We start from the raw sequence: 21,170 nt of genomic DNA on the forward strand, positions 1-21,170 counted from the left end.
GAAAGTGATATCTGGAAAAATATATAATCTCTGGCTTCATCACTTGTTCATTTAAGTACCACATGTGTTCATTCCTATGATTGAAGTATGGTTTTGATGGATAGCCTACACCAAATACACATATTTATGTTAGAGAAATCCAGCAAATGCTGTCTCAGCCAGGTGAACTGGATTAATGTGAACAGAAATAAGTCATATTGATAGTGAATCTTTGGCATGCTATGATGAAAAGGGCATTTTTTTTCTCTGTATTTACTCCCAAAGTTATCTAACTCCAGTCTTCTTGTGAGAAAGATGAGATTCTGTCCAAAGTCAGTATACAACACACATCCCCAGTACTCCTTAAAACTGCCAATCATCAGAACACAGGAAGAACCTCACAAAAAGGGATACATAAATCAAGTATTCTGGATGAGATTCTGGAACACAGGAAGGCTGTTAGGTAAAAGTAAGGCATTTTGAGTAAATTCAGAATTTTTAGCTATAATGACCTAAATTATCATTATAGTCATTTTGGAATATTAATACCAGTAAATGTATCCTATTAAGAGAACATTATGATGAGAATGAGGTGTGGGGTGATAGGAATTCTCTGAATTGTCTTTGCCACTTTTCTGTAAATTTAAAGTGCTTCTATAAAACTGCTTTTGTTGTACTTATTTGTTTGATTGGTTTTGTGATTAATCTTATTGCTAATCAGGAAAATACAGATTTAGATAACAGCAAGGTTTGGTTTTGGTTTTGTTTTTTGTTTGCTTGTTTTTTTTTTTTTTTTAGCTCTTCCCACAAACCAGTGTCTGAATGGTGGTGGTCCCAGGTGGAAATGCAGGGCTCTTGCATGTGCTAGGGAAAGTGCAGACTGTCAGGCTCTGGAAAATATAAAATGGAAAGTGCACACAACCGTGTAAATATAGCAGCTGTACTCACAGGTTATCAAACCAGATGATTTTAACACATACATACAAGGGAGACCTGCAGAGGAATGTCACTACAGTCTATAAAAGCAACAAGTTAAAAATAGCCTAACCATCAGAACTGATTCACTGTGTAGTCTATACCACAGAGTTATACATTTACAGAAGCTCCCTAAATCCCCACAAATACACTGCAAAAACAAAGATTTTTTTTTCTTAAAACAGGATCTTATGTATCCCAAGCCAGTCTCAAACTCACTATGTAACTGAGGATGCCCTTGAACTCCTCTTGGTTATAGGCATGTGCTATCCTACCTGCTTTATGTGGTACTAAGGATTAAATCCGTGTCTTTGTGCATACAAAGAAAATAATCAACTAAATCATCCCATCCCTTAAATCAATTTTAATAGCCAATGACAATTTGAGAGGCAGAGTCTGTATGTTTGAGGCCAGCATGGTCTGCATAGTTCCAAAAACAACCAGAACTGCATAGTGAAACTTTATCTCAGAAACAAACAAAACTAAAAATTCCAGTGATAGTCTAGCATACCAGTAATTTCTGTAAATTAACACACACGTGACTGGATATTCAAGGAAATGTTAATATGTGTCCAGGAAATGGGAAGAATCAAGAGGAACTCACAGTGTCACCTCAAGGCGGCACTTAGCAAGAAACACATAGACAAAATGATATCTTTCCCACCAAAGCCACTTAATCTTTTATACCAAAATATCTTAAGTTCATACTGATAATATGTTTTCATTAGAAAGTCCTCCCACAGAGCATTGTAGTTGAGGACAACATTTCCTAGGCTTCAACCTTTTCTAAAAATATCTTTCAGGGTGTAAATGTTGTAACTCAAATCCTGAGTTTACCTTTGGCTCTGAAAACACAGGTTTTCCTTACAAAATACTAATTTGGATGACAGATCGAGGTTCTATTGGCTGTTCTAGTTCTATGTTCAAGCTCCCTCTAGTGGCACAAAAGAATTCCTAATCCTTAAATTATTAAATTCCTTTCTCCTACTTGGTACCACACACAACACACACACAAGCTTCTTGAAAAACAAAGGTTTACAGGCAATCAGTTAAATTTTACAAATTAGGGACTGGAGAAATAGTTTAGTAATTAAGAGTGCTTGCTGCCAAACTGATTTCCCAGCTCCTACAACAGGCAGCTCTTTTCAGTCACCAGTAACTCCTGCTACAAGGGTTCCAATGCCCTCATCTGGCATGCATACTCATATGTAGTCACATACACATAAGGAGAAACAAAATTTAAGTCTTTAAAAAATTAACTTGTTCATTTCTGTGTGTAATGCTTGTTTGGCTTTAAAAGTTTAAATTACATACAGTTTAATCCAAGATACTTAGCTTTGGTATTGCCTACAATATCAAGTGTTTCAGCTTTGCTTTTACCAACTGCATACCTCAGTTTGAATATTCTGCATTCTATTTTACCAGTGATTTTAACCTATTTATCCTGTATGCTATCTGTAAGATTTTAGGTTGGGTTGTCAAAGGATTAAGTGCATCTACACTTAGCCTGTCTTAAAACATTTCTTTTTTCCTTTTTGGGGGAATAGGGTAGGATATTGTTTTGAGGCAGTGTTTCTCTGCATAGTCTTGACTGTCCTGGAACTCGCTCTGTAGACCAAGCTGACCTCAAACTCAGAGATCCTACTGCCGTTGCCTCCCAACTGCTGGGATTAAAGGTGTGTGGCACCACTGCCCAGTTCAAACATTTCTTATATACCACACACTTATTAGTTAAACAGGGCTAGAGAGATGGCTTGATGGTTAAGAGAACTTGCTACTCCTGCAGAGGACCCAGATTCAGTTCTGAGCACTCATGTAAGTCACTCAAAATTTTCTGCAACTGTATTTCCTGGAGATCCAACACCAGTGTCTGGCCTCTTTGGACACTAGACATGCTTATAGTATACTTCCATGCATGGAGGCAAAACACTCATACAGATCAAAAAATAAATCAATCTGTGTTGGAGAGATGGCTCTTTAAAAATTTAAACATATGTAAGTGCCTACAGATTCTAGAAGAGGGTGTGCAGTAACCCCTCCCCCCAGCCTCCTGCACGCAGTTTACATGCTTAGTATTAGCTGTTAAATTTTTATTCTTTAGCAGTCAGTCTTTCAAAAGATGGGATTGGGGAGGGTGTATATTAAGTGGATAAGAACAGAATAAATTCTTTGCATTGACTCTGAACCAGATAGAAAGTAGCAAATTAAATAATGTAAATGTACAAGATATTGAGAAATTACTATTAACACAAAATGTAAAAGTTCTGGACTAGATAATCACAAGTCTAACGAGGAGCTGTTTAAGTACTAGAAAATATTTTTTGTGTGACATAAAGTTGAAAATGCTGAGCCTTTGGTTCTTTAGGATCATGGTTGAGTGAGCTGCAGGTGTGAAATAATATGTGGCTCCTAGTCTCAGCTGGACTAGGCCTCTGATCCACACAGGAAAGCCCAGAATGGGTGCAGGAAGCCTTTGCCACCAAGGGCAGAAGCACAGCAAAATTCCAAAGATAGAACAGAGAAAACCTACCTTCCTTTCTTTCTTTCTTTCTTTCTTTCTTTCTTTCTTTCTTTCTTTCTTTCTTTCTTTCTTTCTTTCTTTCTTTCTTTCTTGTTTTGTTTTTTTGTTTTTTTGAGACAGGGTTTCTCTGTGAAGCCCTGGCTGTCCTGGAACTCACTCTGTAGACCAGGCTGGCCTCAAACTCAGAAATCCGCCTGCCTCTGCCTCCCAAGTGCTGGGATTAAAGGCATGCGCCGCCACCACCACCTGGCGAGAAAACCTTTCAATGAAACATGACTGTCTTCTCTAATTCCACTCATGGCTAGCCTAAAATTTGGTTTCTTCTTCATATACTTCTGGCTGTTGCCACAATTCTATAGCTACTATTTTTTTTTAAACTATTGTTTGAGCCTACCAGCCATGGTAACACATGTGTTTAGTCCTAGCACAATGTGAATTTATGACAGAACAACCTTAGTCCTCTGGGAAATTCAAATGTAAACCACAGTGAGGTGGCAGGCAGGAGCAAATGGAGGAAAAGGGGAAGTTGAGGGAAGAGTAAACAGATTTTTTGTGTGTATTTTGAGATAAGGTCTATGTAGCCCTGGAACTTGCTATATAGACTAGGCTGGCCTTGAACTCTAATGTCTGCCTACCTCTGCCTCCTAAGGGTGCTGGGATTAAAGCTATATGCCACCACTGAAAGAGAATATAAGAGAAAGATATTTTAAATATTTTCACCACAAAGTATCTGAAATGATAATTTTCTTAATTAACCTAGTTTAATTATTGCAAATTACAAGTTTATATCATCAGGGAATCACATTGTACTTAATAAACATTTATGGCCAACACTAAAACATTTCATTAATTTTGAAAAAAAAAATCTTCATTGAGGCACTACTTTCTATCCAGTGCCATGGTTCTTTAAGGAAGAAAAAGCAAGGCATGGTGGCATACTCCTGTAATTCAAGCACATGAGAGGCTGAGGCTCAAGAATCCTTGTAAATTCACGAGTTGTTTAGATCCTGCCTCAAAACCAAAAAGTCGGTGATAAGTGATAAGTATATTAAATGGTATGTAAGCAGGTTACCTGTTACAGAGATTATGTAAGTACAGGTAAGTTATATTCAGATAATGAAATCATAATTAGCAATAAAATAAATTAAATATTGAGGACTGAGGGAATAGCTCAACTGATCAAGCATTTTCCTTACAAGCATGGAATCTTTAATTCCCAGAATCCAGATAGAAGTGAGTGTGGAAGTTAGAGATATGACCCCACAGTGAGTCAAAGCACTGACTGATCTCCCAGAGGACCCAGGTTTGAGTCCCAGCACCCACATGGCAGCTCACAGCCTCCTGTAACTTGCACATGTGGTACACAGGTGTATATACAGGCAAAACACCAATTCATATTAAATATTACAAAAAAGATGTATGTTGGCACACTTGTAATGTCAAGGCTGGAGATCCCTGAGATACCCAGAATCCTAGGCTAGGCAAGTTTTAGGCCAGTGAAAAACCCTGTTTCTAGGTATATGAGAAATAACCACTGAGGTTTTCCTCTAGTTTCTGTACATATCTACCAAAAAGAAAGAAGAAAGTATGGGTATATATCATACTTTTAATCCCTATACTTCAAACAGCCAGCTTGGTCTACATAGTAATTCCAGGTCAGCCAGGGCTGCATAGTTGAGACCCTGTCTCAGGGCAATAAAGGTATGAGGTTCTTTTGAGGGTGAGGAAAATTTTCAGTTTTGTTGCTATAGTTATTCAACTGTAAATTTACTAATACTATAGATCATTGAGTTGTATATGCAATTCAGTTAATATATAGTATTTGAATCTTTTAGTAAGGCTTTTATGGAAATAATAATGGAATATATATACATGCATATATATGCAAGTGAAAGTTTGAAAGCACTTAGCAAATTTAGTGGTTTTAATGTTGTGAGCACCCGGACTATCAGTGGATAAATTGTAGTCAGTAAAACATTTAATATAATTTAATGGAACATTCAAAACTTTTCTTTTGATCTCCAGATCCCTGAGCAACAGCCCATTACTTTGTGTAGTGGGGTTGAAGATACAAAGCATTATGAGGAAGCCAAGAAATGTGTAGAAGAATTAGCATTGTACCTGAAACCACTCAGCAGTGCGAGAGGTATGTAATTATAAAACCATGCTAAACAAACAACTGTTCATTTGTTTGTTTTTTGAGACAGAGTTTCACTATGTAGCCCTGGTTGACCCAGAACTCTATGTAGTCCAGGCTGGCCACATTCACAGAGATCTACCTGCCTCCTCTTTCAAGTGCCAGGATTAAAGGTATGCCCTATCATACTTGGCCAAATTATCTGTTACGAATACTTTTTTTTGTTTGTTTGTTTTTTTGAGACAGGGTTTCTCTGTATAGCTCTGGTTGTCCTGGAACTCACTCTGTAGACCAGGCTGGCCTCGAACTCAGAAATCCACCTGCCTCTGCCTCCCAAGTGCTGGGATTAAAGGTGTGTGCCACCATCACCCAGCTCAAATACTTTTATTACCACAATAATTGAGCTACAAATGAATACAAATGTATGAAACCTTTTCTTGGGCTGGAGAGCTGGATCAGTGGTTAAGAGCACTGACTGCTCTTCCAGAGATCCTGAGTTCAATTCCCAGCAACCACATGGTTGCTCACAACCATCTGTAATGGGATCTGATGCATTCTTCTAGTGTGTGTCTGAAGACAGCTACAGTGTACTCATAGAGATAAAAATAAATAAACCTTTTAAAAAAGAAAAAGAAACCTTTTTTTTTCTCTGTTTCTTCCCTTTCTCGCTCCCGCCTCTCTTCCATTTCCACTTTTTCCCCTACTTAGATATCAGTGCTAGACAAGTGTTCTACTACTGAACTGTATATACAGCTAGCCCTAGTGAATGCCAATAAAATTTATCCATTATAAGCCAAGCCTACTTCATGCTAGATAATATAACCCACATCATATAAAGTAGTACTAACTCTAGAGTTTGCATGATGTTGGAAATATGAGTGGCTATAGAAATGCATACAACATGATTTAGAAGGGCTTTTCAAGTTTTTGACAGCTTTGTTTTTTGTGGTGTTTTTGTTTTTTTTTCCTTTGAAGACAGGGTCTCATTTAGCCCAGGTTGGCTTTAAAGTTGCTTTGTGACCAAGGATAGCTTTGGACTTTTGATCATCCTGTCTCCTTCCCAAGGGCTAAGGTTACTTATTTGGGGGTGCTGCGAGTGAACTCCAGGGTTGGGCATTCTAGCAGCTCTATCCCCAGTTATCACTTGACAAACTTCGAATCTTTGTCTAGTTTTAGGTTGTATTTGTGGAAAATGGTAAGAAAATGGAAGTTGTTACCTTCCAGAAAGGGCCTACTGTTAACTATTAGTAAGATATACCAGTAATAATATACCGGAACTATTAGAACATCAATATTTGGGTCTTGGATTAATTGCTGTTTTCTGTCAGTTTTTTCTTCTATGATTAAAATGAATAATAGTGTTTTGAATGCCATAATGAGTGATATTTATCTACATACATTTGCTTTACTTTTTAAATGTTATTGTTGTATGGTTTTATTTACTTAATTACTTGTTTGTTTGGTATTTTGAGACAAGGTTTCTCTGTGTTGCTCTGGCTGCTCTGGAGCTCATTCTGTAGACCAGGCTGGCCTCTCAGAGGTCTAGCTACCCTTGCCTCTCAAGTGCTAGGATTAAAGGTGTGGATGTCCAGACTGTTGGTTTATTGTTTACTTTAAATGTTCTAATGAGACTGAGAGCTAGCCCACAAATGAGCCACTCCAGAGGAAGTGCTCCTGGATTATAAAATTGCAGTGTAAACCTAGAAATAGCTTCCTTGTTCTCCTCTCCAGGAGTGGGTCTGAATAGCACTACTCAGAGTGTTCTGAGTCGCCCAATGCAGAGGAAACTTGTGACTCTGGTCCATTGCCAGCTAGTGGAAGAAGAAGGCAGGATCCGTGCTATGAGGGCTGCTAGATCTTTAGGTGAACGCACAGTTACGGAGCTCATTCTCCAGCATCAGAATCCTCAGCAACTCTCTTCTAATCTCTGGGCAGCAGTCAGAGCTAGGGGCTGCCAGTTCCTTGGACCAGGTATGTAACTGAAGTTTGTTTGTTGCTTTGTCTGCTTACTTATCCTTAGTAGGTATTCTAAAAGTATAGAGTAAAAAGCCTTAAGAAATGTACAAACCCTCATCTTTTGTTAAATTTAAATTCTGTTTCAAGCATTGTTCTACTTGACAATCCTGGCTTGATACTTTTTCAGAGAATTCATAGACTTTTCTCATTTTATTAGTCATTAAAAATGTTTTTCTCTATATTAATCACTCACTACTTAATATGACAGAATTGCCCACAAATGTGGCTTTCAAATATAGTTGTAAATATATGTGTATATATGTAAATATATATATATATATGTATAAATATATGTAAATATATTGTTTGGAGGTTTTGGTGGTGGTTTGGTTTTGGTTTGTCTGTCTGTCTTCTGTTTTTGAGACAGGGTTTTGTTGTGTAGCTCTGGCTATCCTGGAACTCATCAGGTTGACCTCTAGTACAGAGTGCTGGGATTAAAGATGTGCACTACCATGCCTGGCTCATTGTTTTACTTGTTAATGGCATGGTATTATGTTGCTTTTCAGATAATGGATTTAGGTCATCTTTGCTCACAATACATCTTGATTATGCTATTTTTCCTAGCAATGCAGGAGGAAGCTCTGAAGCTGGTCTTGCTGGCCTTGGAAGATGGTTCTGCATTGTCACGGAAAGTGTTGGTTCTCTTTGTGGTGCAAAGACTGGAGCCACGTTTTCCTCAAGCCTCTAAAACCAGCATTGGACATGTTGTTCAGCTCCTCTACAGAGCCTCCTGCTTCAAGGTATGAACCTAAACTCTAGTTCAGCTTGAAACATTGCCGTGTCTCCAAACTTAAATATTAAACTTGGACATTAATAAAATTGCCTGTACTTTTCAGAAAATAGCACCATTTTTTTCTTTCTTAAAGAAGGCAGATAGTATAATGCTCTAGTTAAATCTGGGTTTGGTTTGTTGGGTTTTGGTTTTGGCCTGTCTGTTTGCACTGGTAGGGATTGAACCCAGAGCCTTGCACATGTTAGTCAAGTACTATATTGCTGAAATACAGTCTCACCCCTTAAATTTATATGAAGAGATTAATCATCTTGTTATTCCCTCTGTTTTAGTTAGGATTTCTACTTAGTTAGGGTTTCTATTACTATGATGAAACACCATGACCAAAGCTGTTTAGAGAAGAAAGAGTTTATTTTGCATGCACTTCCACGCCACAATCCGTCATTGGCGGAATTCAAGACAAGAATTGACCACTCAACCAATGGACAGAAGCTACTGACCCCTGTGGTTGAAGTTGGGAAAGGCTGAGGAGGAGGGTGACCCTGTAGGAGGACCAGCAGTCTCAATTAACCTGAATCCCCGAGATCTCTCAGACACTGGACCACCAACCAGGCAGTGTACACCAGCTGATATGAGGCCCCCAACACATACAGCAGAGGACTGCTGAGTCTGGGTTCAGTCAGAGAAGATGCATCTAACCCTCAAGAGACTGAAGGCCCCAGGGAGTTTAAAGGTCTGGTTGGATAGGGACTAAGGAGTAGGACATCCTCGGGAGACAGGAGTGTGGGGAGGAGGTATGGGATGTGGAACAGTCAGAGGGTTGATGGGGGCTGGGGAGTAAAATCTGGAGTGTAAATAAATAAAAAAAAGACAAAGAAAAAAAAGAAATTGAAGCACTCCATACAAAAGTGCTGCGGCCTGCTGTCTTAGCACCGTGATCACCAGCCCAGGGGTGACACCGCCCACAATGGGCTGTGCTGGGCCCTCCCACATCAGTTATTGATCAAGAGAATGCACCACAGGCTTGCTTACACACCAGTCTAGTGGAAGCATTTTCACACAGAACTAGCCAATGTACCTTCCAAGACTGTAGACAAAATTAGTCCAGAGTCCCCGAAGCAGTGATAAGGTTTTTGAGAGTTTGTTCCTTTTGTACTTGTATAGACCGAGATACCAATTCACCATCTGGCTTCAATGTAGGTGATAGTGCTGGACACATTCTCTCATACTCCAGCTTGAACATGAACTGCCTCGAACATTGATACCCATCAGGCATCACTTACTGCTCATTCTGCTTTATTTTCCTGTCTTCTTAAAAAAAAAATTTTCTTTCTTCTGATATATGTTGTAACTAATACTTCCATTCCTAAAATCACTATAATTCTTCAACTGATGGTGTACTGAAAAGGGATTTCAGTTTTTTGTATTGACTTACAACCAAAATTACTCCCTTCAGTTCTGAGTTTTTCTAAATATAGTATTTCACATTTATTGTAATGGTTAGAAAGAATAAAATAATTCTTCACTGAATATAATTTAGAATATATTTCAGAATGTCTGCATGCTTTCCATGTTATATGTTCTCTACTAACAGAAACAAATACAAATTATAAGAAGCTTAGGTAGAGTCCTTTCCTAGTGTGTGATGCCCTGAGTGAGTTCTTAGTATCACAGACAACCAATAAAGCATAAGCAAGTTTTGAAATGTAACTTTGTTGTTGCTGTTGTTGAGACAGACTCACTATGTAGTTTGACTGGCCTAGATAACAGTCATTCTACCTCAGTTATGGTTGTATGCCACAGTGTCTAGGTATACAAGTTTTTTACTAAATTTATTTTATAATAAATTTTCATTTTTTAAAATTTGATTTATTTTGTATAGTGTGGGGAATCAGTGGTAGATGGGTATGCATGTGTCACTATGTACATATGGAGGTAAGGGGACAACTTGTGGGTGTTGGTTCTCTCCTTTCACCATATAGATCCCAGGAATTGAACTTGAGTCATCAGGTTTGGCAACAGATAACTTTACCCACTGATCCGTATTGATAGCTCTAGAAAAAATTTAAATTCTGAGTAATTTAAGTCATTCACTAGCCATTTTGTTTAGTTATTACTTTATATATGTGAGTATATGCCGTGTGTGTGTGTCATATTCTCTGAAGCTGGTTACAGGTGTTTATAAGCCACCTGAAAAGGATGGTGGGAACCTAACCTGGGTTCTCTAAAAGACTGGCAACTGTTCTTAACCTCTGAGCCATCTCTCAAGCCTCTAACCAAGCCCCCTCCTCCCTCTCCCCCCCTCTCTCTCTGTGTGTGTGTGTGTGTGTGTGTATATATGTGTGTTATCCATAGCAGATACAATACAATTTTGTGGACTTGGTTTTCTCCTTGCACTTTTCTGTGGGTTCTGGGGATTGAGTTTTGGTTGTCAGGCTTATGCAGCATGTGCCTTTACCTGCTGAGCCATCTGGCTGACCTGTTTGACATCTCTCAATACACTACAGTTCCAGGATTTTTGATGTGATAGTTCTTAAAATTTCTTGGTTGTTTTTAGAGTAATGAAGGTTTTGGGGATATTGCTCAGTGATAGAGTGCTTATAATGTGTCCAAAGCTCTGGGTTCAATCCACAGCAACTACAACTCAAAATAATACAATATTGAGGGAGCCAATGTAGAAAGCATATTCTACCTTTTAAAGAGGACTAGCCTATGTTGAGGAAGTATTTTCATACATATACATGTTTATTTGTGTTTGTTCATCTGATTTCCTAATGAAAGGTTTAGTTGGGCCTTATTTTGTTATAAGGATGAAATGATAGCTTTTTTTTTATAGCCATACTTGATCTTTCTCTGAGATTGTGTACTTCTTGCTTAATAAAATCCAGTGTTGTTCTAGAAAAAATAAAATTAAAAATTTTTAAGTGTGATCTATAATTTCTGACTATAGAAGTATGAGGTGTTTTTAGGTAGAAAGTTAAAAGGGAACATTTTTCTACTATAATGATATAGGTCCTTATGGGAATAAAAGGTTAACACAATACAATTGTGTTTTTAGCAGTATGGGGAATGAACCACTCTGCCATGACCTACAACTCCAACCTCCAAATATGTTTTAAAATGTCCTAGGAAGTTTGTGAGTCTAGGTGAGAATTATTTTAAAATTTTAAACCCTTAGCCATGACTCAAAGTATAAGTTACTGAGATAACAATAACACATACATCAGATGTGCTACAAAAATTAAAGTGAGTTAATATAGTAATATGATAATATAAACCATTAGGTTTAGTTAGGTAACTACACATAACAAGTGTTAAATAAAGGTAAGTTTTTTTTTTCTTTTTTTAAGTATGTGTGTGGCATGGAGCTATACACAGGAGCTGGAGTCAGCATCAAGTATCTTCCCTGGTTGCACTCTATTTTAATTTTTGTTGGGGGTCACACTGAACCTTAGAGCTTACTGACTCTGGTAGCTGAGTACAGGATTACTCAGTTGTGTCTATGCCTCTTCAGTGCTCTTTGGAGACACGGGACTAAAGTCATACCTTGCTTCCCTGCCCCCATTTAGTTGGTCCTGGAGGTGACGGACTCATGTAGGTCCTCGTGCTTATACAGCACGTGCTTTACCATCTGAGCCATCTCTCCATTTCCCTCCCTGCTGTGCATTTGTTTTTAAAAAGTGGGTTTTATTAAAAAACAGTGTTGATTTTGTTATTTGTATTTGAAACAGTTTTGTAGCCCTCCCTGATCTTGAACTTGTTAGATACATAAGGCTGGCCTTGAATTTCTGATGTTCCTGCTTCTACCCCCTGAATATTGAGATTGCAAGTAAGTACTACCACATCCAGGTGTGAGTTTTATTATTAAAAGATATTATTATTACAGACCAGCATTTCATGCTCTATACTTTTTGGCTATGGCCTGTTCCACAATACTCCATGGAAAAATTAAGATAAATTCAGTTAGTCATATTGGAAGCTCTTTATTTATTAGTGTTGGATAACTTAATGCTAGGCAAGCCTTAGACTTGTGATCTACATTTATAAAGAAGAAACATATACTGTTTTTTAAAAGAATTATACTCATTAAATATTTTCTTAATTTTAAAAATGCCTGTATATACACATGAATCTGTTAAATTCTGTACTGTGAACTTTTTACCCACACGTTCATTCTTTCTTTAAGAAGATTCTGACATTTATGGCTGGGTATGATGATGTTGCATACCTTTAACTCCATCATCTGCGGGCGGGGGCCGGGGGGGGGGGGGGGGCAGCAGAAGCAGGCATATCTCTGAGTTCCAGGCCAGCAAGAGCTATGTAGTGAGAGCCCGGTCTTTAAAAAATGCAAAATTTTGACATCTATAATGGGAGATGTTTTGCAGGCAGGATGGTATATTCCATTTTTATCTGGTTATCTGCTGCTCAAAAAAAAAAGGTATTATTTTGATTCCCCTCCCCCACCCTCCCCGGGCTGGTAAGATGGCTCAATGTGGGTCTTGGAACCCACGTGATGAAAGAAGAGAACTGGTTCCTGGGAGTTTCCTCTGTGTACACCTGCCACATATGGTACACATCAAACCAAGACACACAAAGTAAATTGGAGTTTTTTAAAAATCACATTTTTTTTTGTCTATATGTGTTTATATAAAGTTGAGGCTTTTGTCTGTTATTAGATTTTGTGTGTATATGTCTTTTTAGGTCACCAAACGTGATGAAGACTCTTCTTTGATGCAGCTGAAAGAAGAATTTAGGACTTACGAAGCTCTGAGGCGAGAACATGACTCCCAGATAGTGCAGATTGCTATGGAAGCTGGCTTAAGGATTGCACCAGACCAGTGGTCCTCTCTGCTTTATGGGGACCAGTCTCACAAATCTCATATGCAGTCTATTATTGACAAGGTAGTGTCTTTATTGTCCCTTACTTCATAAATAATTTTGGAGTCTTGATAATTATTATTCTGTAATTATTTTATTTAACAAATGAATACTATTGTAAATAGTATATTTCAGGCCTCTATAAATGAGATTTGGTGTGTCCAGATATTATTATGTCATAGCTAGTCCTATCAGAATGACAATAGTGTACAGTGCTTCAACCAGCACTCTCCCAAAGTCCTTGTCATCCACCTTTCTTCCTTTATTGCCCAAAGAATCCAGAGGGCTTTGTACTTTCTGGAACTGTCTGTTTAAATGTAAAGACCACTACAGTAGATACCCCAAAACATGACAGTTTTTGAGTAACTGATATATTGATTGAGAGTTATCAATTAGTTTTATTTTATATTCTGCTTTTTACTGTTGGTAACTCTTCCTTGAATACCTTCATATTAGTCACAGTTCTCTAGAATAACAGAACTTATAGAATGAATAAATATAAGAGGATTTATTAGAATGAGCTTTTTATTGTGTGAGTGTATGTCTCATTAGTTTTTTTGTTATTGTTGTTTTGTTTTGGGTTTTTTTTATTGGTTATTTTATTTATTTACATTTCAAATGTTGTCCTCTTTCCTGGTCTCCATCTGCAGTTCTCATTATGTTTTAGAGAAATAGTCAACCTTCAAGAATCCCAAACTAAATCAGAATATTTTAAAAATATTTATTCTTTGACAAGTTCATCTTGATCATATTTATTCCAGCTGCCCTTTCTCATTTTTTTCTACCCTCTACTCAGAATGATACATTCTTTCTATCTTCATAATCTCTTTTTATTTTTCACAATAGTCCTCCAAGTACAATTAGTGATATCAGCATGCACATGAGCATGGGGTCCTCCACTGGAACATGGTACCAGGGCCACATGCATCACTAAAGAAAAATAACCCTTCTCTGGCAGCCGTCAACTGCCAGTAACTTCTCAGCTAGGGGTGGCGCCTCATAGTTTGTCTCTCATAAGCTGGAATGATGACTGGCTTGATCTTGTGAAGGTAACCATAGCTGCTGTGAGTCCAGGAGGACAACTGTGTCACGTCTAGAAGAAATTTCCCAGCACTTCTTCCCATTCTCCAGCTTTTATATTCTTTATACCTCTTCTTTGTATTCTTTGGTGGTGGTACTGTTGGTATGATAAAGATGTCCTATTTAGGTAAATATTCAACAGTCATTTATTCTCAGAACGTTGACCAGTTATGAGTCTCTAAACTAACTGCTATCCATGCAGAAAGAAATATCTCCAAGCAAGGTTGAAAAAAGCATTGATCTATAGGGATAAACAAAAAGAATAAGGCAGTTTGATGACATGTCCATCTAACAAAACAAGTAGGTTCACTGTAGGGCCTGTGACCTCCTTGGTCATTGGCTTTTAACAGGTTTAAAATGCCAGATGTGAATACCAGATATAGAACAGCCTATAGTCCAGTTTAAAAAGCTTTTTGGTTATCCCAGTAACCTTCATGCCACATTACATTGATGGCCACCTCTTGCCTGGGCAGGTTAGCTATTGAGTGAGACCACTGTTGACTTATCTCCCCCAGCACCCTGCATAGAGCCATATAGCACCATGAAAGCTAGCCAAGAGGGAAGAAGGTTCCACGTCTTTTCTAGTTTGATCTCTCTATGTCCTGCAATCAAATCATAACAGGACTTTTTTTCAACTGTACTAAACATTTGAAATTATTTAGACTATTTAATATATGAAATTTAGTTTGTACAGTATATATATATTTAGTGTTATGATATTTGGTCTTAAGAACTTGAACTCATTCAGTATGACTATTTAGTGGCATTATTCTTACTATTTTTTGACATTATCTCTAGATTATTATAATTCTAAATTTCAGGTATATGGAAAGACTACCAAGAACCCAACTAATATAGTGATATGGGGAGAAAGGCCTCCTATTTGAAGAGTATCATAACAGAGGGAACATAGTATTGTACACAATGTACCAAGCTGTGGATAGGAAGAAAGATCTTTAGGTATCAGGTGTTTCAGTCTGGCCTCAGCATAGGTTAGGTAGATAGATACAAAGTAAATTTAATAAACTGTAAAAATGAAAAGTGTAAATAAACTGTGCTTTAAAGGTTTTATCTGATCTTTTGGAAGATTAATGTTGATTTTTTTTCTTTTAAGTTGCAGACCCCTGCCTCTTTTGCACAGAGTGTTCAGGAGCTAACAATTGCTCTCCAGCGGACTGGAGACCCAGCGAATTTGAACCGACTAAGACCCCATTTGGAGCTACTAGCAAACATTGACCCTAGTCCAGGTAAAGCTAAGTGAAGTTAGTGGACCGTTTATGTGTCCCTCAGTACTTGCTTGGTTTTTCAGTTATCTTTTGTTATGTTCCTCTAAAGTTTCCCAAAGTAGCTTTCTCAGCTTTTCTTTGGCTGTGTTTCCATTATCCCATCTTCTCATAATACCTTGTTCTGCTCATTATTCTCTTTCTTAGCCTTTACTCGGGCATTTGTTTCTCACCCCTTCTTGACCTGAAAATATACCTAATGACCTGTTACTTGAACAGTATTTCAGCTGCTAGCCTCTCAGAGTCCACTCCTACTATGGAGCTGAATCTACATACTGCTTACTATAGTTTCCTAGTCACTCCTTCCAGACATGACTTCTGAGTCCTTAAACTATGTTGTGCGTTTCCAGCAGTTACTAATACCAGATGCCTCTTCTTTGATACATCAAAACTTCTGCTTTGTTTTTATTTGCATCATTCCACCCCACTCCATTCACAGCAGTGCTGTCTGTGTCCTTGGAATGGTTTCCTTGGATCCTTAGCCTCAAGAGTTACCTCTGTATAAAGTAGATTCCCCAAGAGCTCTGTCACTGCTCGTGTCACTGCAGACCCATTTTCCCGGTGCTTCCTGATACTCTGCATCATCTGTCTGTTTCAAAGTGAGCTTCATCTTTGATGCCTGCTCTTCTAGCTATGTTTCTTTTGTCTTTTTTACATGTTCTTTCACTTGTTCTCCATACCTTTTAAGACATGGTATTTATCTGTTTTTCTTTCATAATTTCCTGTGACCCACACTTCCTGTTTATTCCTTAATGATAGCTTTAGTCCTTTCCTTTGAGACTTAATATTTTCAATTTTCTCTACTACTGATGCTGTCACTTCAGGTTACTTACTGCTGCAATCATATCTCCACACATGCCTTTTTAGTAATGTGCTTATAGAACGACTCTGGTTTTCAGACCCTCTTAAATTTTCGTCACTCCATATTTACAGATTGAGTCCCAAAATGACTTAATCAAATCAGATCTTTTTTATTCGTGTGTGTGTGAGTGTGTGTGTAGCAGTTATTTTTCCCATTTTTGTTAATTAGCATTGTAACCAATTAAAAAAGAAATGCTACAGTTCTTGCCACCATATTAGTGTGTCTCCTACAGCTGGCTGGTATATTCTCTCCTTACATAACAGTAAACTATTGACAAACACTCTGCCCCTGGATGATGTCTCCAGTTCTATACCACTGTCTCAAATTCACTCTGATCAGTCATTTGTCTCCATCTTTCTAGCCAAACCTGTTTTTCAAGGTTACCGGTTCCACTATCAGCTGAATTCACAGTTCTTGTCATACTCACCTCCCCACAATGTGCGTGCGTGTGTGTCTGTGTCTGTGTGTCTGTGTGTGTGGGGGGGCACAGTTTAAGAGAGAAGGGTTGTTTGAGCTCACAGTCCAGTCTATTATGGCAGGGAAGTCAAGGCATTGGGAGCTTGAAGCAGCTTACATATCACATCCACAGTCAGGAAACAGGGAGGGATGAATGACACAGGTAAGATGGTGTTTCTGTAGAAGTTAACATGATCAAGATAATCCACCAGAGGCATAGCCGGAGACCCGTCTCTCTGCTGATTCTAGGGCCTTTTAAGTTGGCACCACTAATCATCACAGATGAACAAGTGTCTGAAAGCTGCAAAACAATTAACTTGATCACATAAGTTTAATATTGAATAGAACACTGCATAGGAGTATAGGTTTTGTTTAATTTTTAATTTTCTAGATGCTCCTCCTCCAACATGGGAACAGCTAGAAAATGGACTGGTTGCTGTACGTACAGTAGTACATGGACTGGTTGATTATATCCAGAACCACAGCAAAAAAGGAGCAGATCAACAGCAGGTAAGGGGTTCCTATTTGAAATCTTCAGAAAAGCAAGCTTGGGTATACCTACAAACTGGCCACTGTAGGTACAGCTACAAAGCAAAATATAATGATAGGAATATTTTAAGTCTCTGACTATAGGGGCTGTAGAGAGCTCCTTGGTTAAGAGAACTAGCTGCTTTTTGAGAGATCACCCAGTTCAAGTCCCAGCATCCACATAGTGGTTCACAACCTCCTCTAACTCCACCAGTTCCAGGGGAATTAGATGCCCTCTTCTGGCCTCTGTGGGTACCAGGCATGCACTAGTGTGTAGACATACATGCAGGCAAAACTCCCATTCATATAAAATAAAGTTTTAATTGCTTTGCTTTAAAAAAAGATCCTGACTATAGAAACTCTAAGTTAACATGGTTAGCAGTTAGTGTTTTAATTTTTCTTAAGTAATTTTATGTTACATTTCAGTTTGATAATGTCACTTTTTGATACCAATGCTGAATCACTAGCACTTTTCAAATAAGTGTAGATTTTTTTTTCTGTGTTAGTATTTTAAAGAATTTCATTAATAATGTTTATTATGCTAGTGTGCCAAATCATCTTCTAGTTTTAAAAAAGTATTGTTTCCCACTTACTTGTGTAATGTGTGGAGGTGAGAGGGCAGGCAGTCTTAAGGTCCTGGAGGCTTGGCAGCATCACCCACTGAACCATCTTTTTGGCCCAAAATTGTTGTGGTTTTTGTTAGGAGCCAGCTTAATGTTATATGAACACTAACCAAATATTAGAAGAGTATACATTTTGAAAGTCATTTTTGGTTTTATATTTTGTGAGAGACAAGGTCTTACATAATTCACTGGTAATCCCACTGAGTGAGCATAAAGACCATTACCCAAATTCTTTGGTCTAATTATGCAAGCATTATTTTCTATCTGACAGGGCTAGCTTCCTAAAGCAGGGTTTGAGAAAATGTTATCAAACACAGGAAATTTTATTATTTGGAGTTTATATTGGCCCCAAAAATTGCAAGGCTAAGGGTTTTCAAGAATTTTTGGTTATGTAGGAACTTGGCAGATAGAACATCTCATAGAGATCAAAGTCTAGGGTATTGAACTCCTGCTGAGAGTTTATGAGTGTTCTGTCTTGTCATGTCTAGAAGACACTGTTTTGCTCTGGTCCTCCCTGACCTCTGGCTTCTACAGTCTTTCTGCCAGACCTCTCATCCGTGATGGTCCCTAAGCCTTTGTGAAAGTGTGTGTGTACATGTGACAGAGATGTCCTTTTATAACTGAGCATTCCACAGTTACCTGCACTGTGACTAGCTGTGAGTTTCTGTGTTAACCCCCACCCACTACACTGAGAAACTTCTCTGATGTGGTCTGAAAGCTACACAGTGTGTAGCTATGCATTGTGTATGGGTGTTTTGTACATACATGTGCTTGGTGCTTGTGGAGGCCAGAAGAGGGTGTCTTTGTTTCCTGGAACTGGAGTTAACAGATGGTTGTGAGCCACCATATGGACCTTGGAAATTGAACCCACGTCCTCTGGAAGAGCAGCCAGTGCTCTTAACCTTGATCCCCTATTAAAACTACTTTTAAATTTTAATTTTGGAGCTGGAACAGTCTCTCAGTAGGCAGAAGCTTTATGCAAGCTAGGCACCATATGTTCAATACCTAGAACCTAGGTAAAAGTGTAAGGAAAGAACCAACTCCACAAAATTGTCCTCTGACTCCCCCACACTAATGATAAATAATCACAATTTAATTTTGAACTCTGATTTCCCCCCTTCAATAGTTTTGCTCTGAGTAGTTTAGATAAATGTGGGAATTAGCTTAAATTCTTCTGTGCTGTAAGAGTGCGAAACTGAAAAGATAAAATTTACATTTGTTATTGTGTGTTTTGTTTTATGTCTAATGTCTTGATCTTGGCTTTAGCCTCCACAGCATAGCAAATACAAAACATACATGTGTCGAGATATGAAGCAAAGGGGAGGATGCCCTCGTGGGGCCAGCTGTACGTTTGCACACTCACAGGAAGAACTGGAAAAGTAAGTATGAAAACCATGAAACACAGACTTTGGAATAGGGAATGATTTGTTGGCTTTAAGAAATACAATAAGAAGGGCTATTGATGGAGAGATGGCTCAGTGGTTAAGAGCACTGGCTATTCTTCCAGAAATCCAAGTTCAATTCCCAGCAACTGCATGGTAGCTCACAACCATCTGAATTGGGATCTGATGCCCTCTTTTGGTGTAGCAGACAGTAGCAGCAACAGAGTACTCACATACATAAAGTAAATCTTTAAAAAAAGTATATAAAAAGAATAATTGAATTTAACACTTACGAAATATTTATGAATTAGTACATTTTCTAAGTTTTTTTTTTAGTTTTCATTATATTGTTCTTATAAATGGGAAGCTATATTTTATCAACTAGATGTCAAAATGAGTTATTTCTACACACACACAAAAAAAAAATGTTCCAGTACTTTTTAACAATTTTAACTGATTCTTACCAATTGCATGATGTATTTGTAGTTGAAACATTTGCTTTTCATACAGATTTCGTAAAATGAACAAACGTCTGGTTCCCAGAAGACCCTTGAGTGCCTCTTTGGGTCAACTTAATGAGGTGGGCCTGCCTTCAGCACCTATACTTCCTGATGAAAGTGCAGTGGATTTGTCAAGCAGAAAACCTCCTGCACTCCCAAATGGAATTGTATCATCAGGGAGCACAGTGACACAGCTGATTCCACGTGGGACAGACCCCAGCTTTGATTCTTCTCTGAAACCAGTAAAGCTAGACCATCTGAGCAGCAGTGCTCCAGGGTCCCCTCCTGACCTGTACGTCTTCAAGTTTCTTCCTTGTAAACTGAGTAGAGGGAAAAGAAGAGTTTAGTTCTAACCCCAGTGATTTCTTGGTGTTATTGTTTGTTCTTCTGTTTTGAGTCAAAGTCTGTCCTTTAACTCACTTCATATCCAGAGATAACCTTGAACATTTGAGCCTACTCCCTGCACCTCCAGGTACTGGAATGGCAGGCCAGCAGCACCGTGCCCAGCTATGTTTTGCTAGGGGTTGAACCCACCAACGAGCTACATCCTGGCCCAGAAAATAAAATTTTTGCTTTCATTTTATTGGCTTTTACTTATTCTTCCTGCACTGATGATTATTTTTTTTAAGGAAGATTAATTCCTTTAAATTTGTATAAGAGATTTACATTCAAATATATCAATTTTCGAAGTACTAGCAGTTTTTTTTTATTGGATGTTTTCTTTACATTTCATGTTATCCCCTTATGCCCCCCTCCCCCCGGCCAGGAACCCCCTATCCCCTCACCCCTCCTCCTGCTTCTCTGCAAATGTGCCCCTACCTACCCCCCCCCACCCTCAAATTCCCACCCACTGGGGTGTCCAGCCTTCATGAGACCAAGGATCTCTTCTCCAACCTATGCCCAACAGGGCCCTCCACCCTTACACATACAGATGGAGCCATGGGTCCCTCCCTAAGTGCTCCCAGGCTGGTGGTTTAGACCCTGGGAGCTCTGGTTGGTTGGTATTGTTGCTCTCCTCATGGGGCTGCAAACCCTTTCAGCTCCTACAGTCTTCACTCTAACTCCTCCATTGGGAACCCCTTGATCAGTTCAATGGTTAGCTGTGAGCATCTGCCTCTGAATATGTCAGACTCTTGCAGACCTCTGAGGAGACAGCTATATCAGGCTCTTGTCAGCATGTACTTCCTGATTTCCACCTCAGCATCTACCTTTGGTGACTG

At 38.5% G+C, this 21,170-nt stretch overlaps 1 protein-coding gene across 2 annotated transcripts in view; it reads left to right on the forward strand.

The window, feature by feature from the left end:
• Positions 1 to 21,170, forward strand: part of Rc3h1 (ring finger and CCCH-type domains 1) — a 69,204-nt gene that overhangs the window by 28,075 nt on the left and 19,959 nt on the right. For both annotated transcript variants that reach the window (XM_028758906.1, XM_028758913.1), the window contains exons 3-10: positions 5,501 to 5,621; positions 7,344 to 7,583; positions 8,193 to 8,368; positions 13,060 to 13,260; positions 15,431 to 15,563; positions 17,309 to 17,427; positions 19,335 to 19,447; positions 19,961 to 20,242. In XM_028758906.1, coding sequence (XP_028614739.1) covers positions 5,501 to 5,621; positions 7,344 to 7,583; positions 8,193 to 8,368; positions 13,060 to 13,260; positions 15,431 to 15,563; positions 17,309 to 17,427; positions 19,335 to 19,447; positions 19,961 to 20,242 — 1,385 coding nt within the window. The remainder of the gene's footprint in view (positions 1 to 5,500; positions 5,622 to 7,343; positions 7,584 to 8,192; positions 8,369 to 13,059; positions 13,261 to 15,430; positions 15,564 to 17,308; positions 17,428 to 19,334; positions 19,448 to 19,960; positions 20,243 to 21,170) is intronic.

Source organism: Grammomys surdaster, unplaced genomic scaffold, assembly GCF_004785775.1.
Source record: "Grammomys surdaster isolate TR1022 unplaced genomic scaffold, NIH_TR_1.0 130, whole genome shotgun sequence".
Classification (NCBI taxonomy): domain Eukaryota; kingdom Metazoa; phylum Chordata; class Mammalia; order Rodentia; family Muridae; genus Grammomys; species Grammomys surdaster.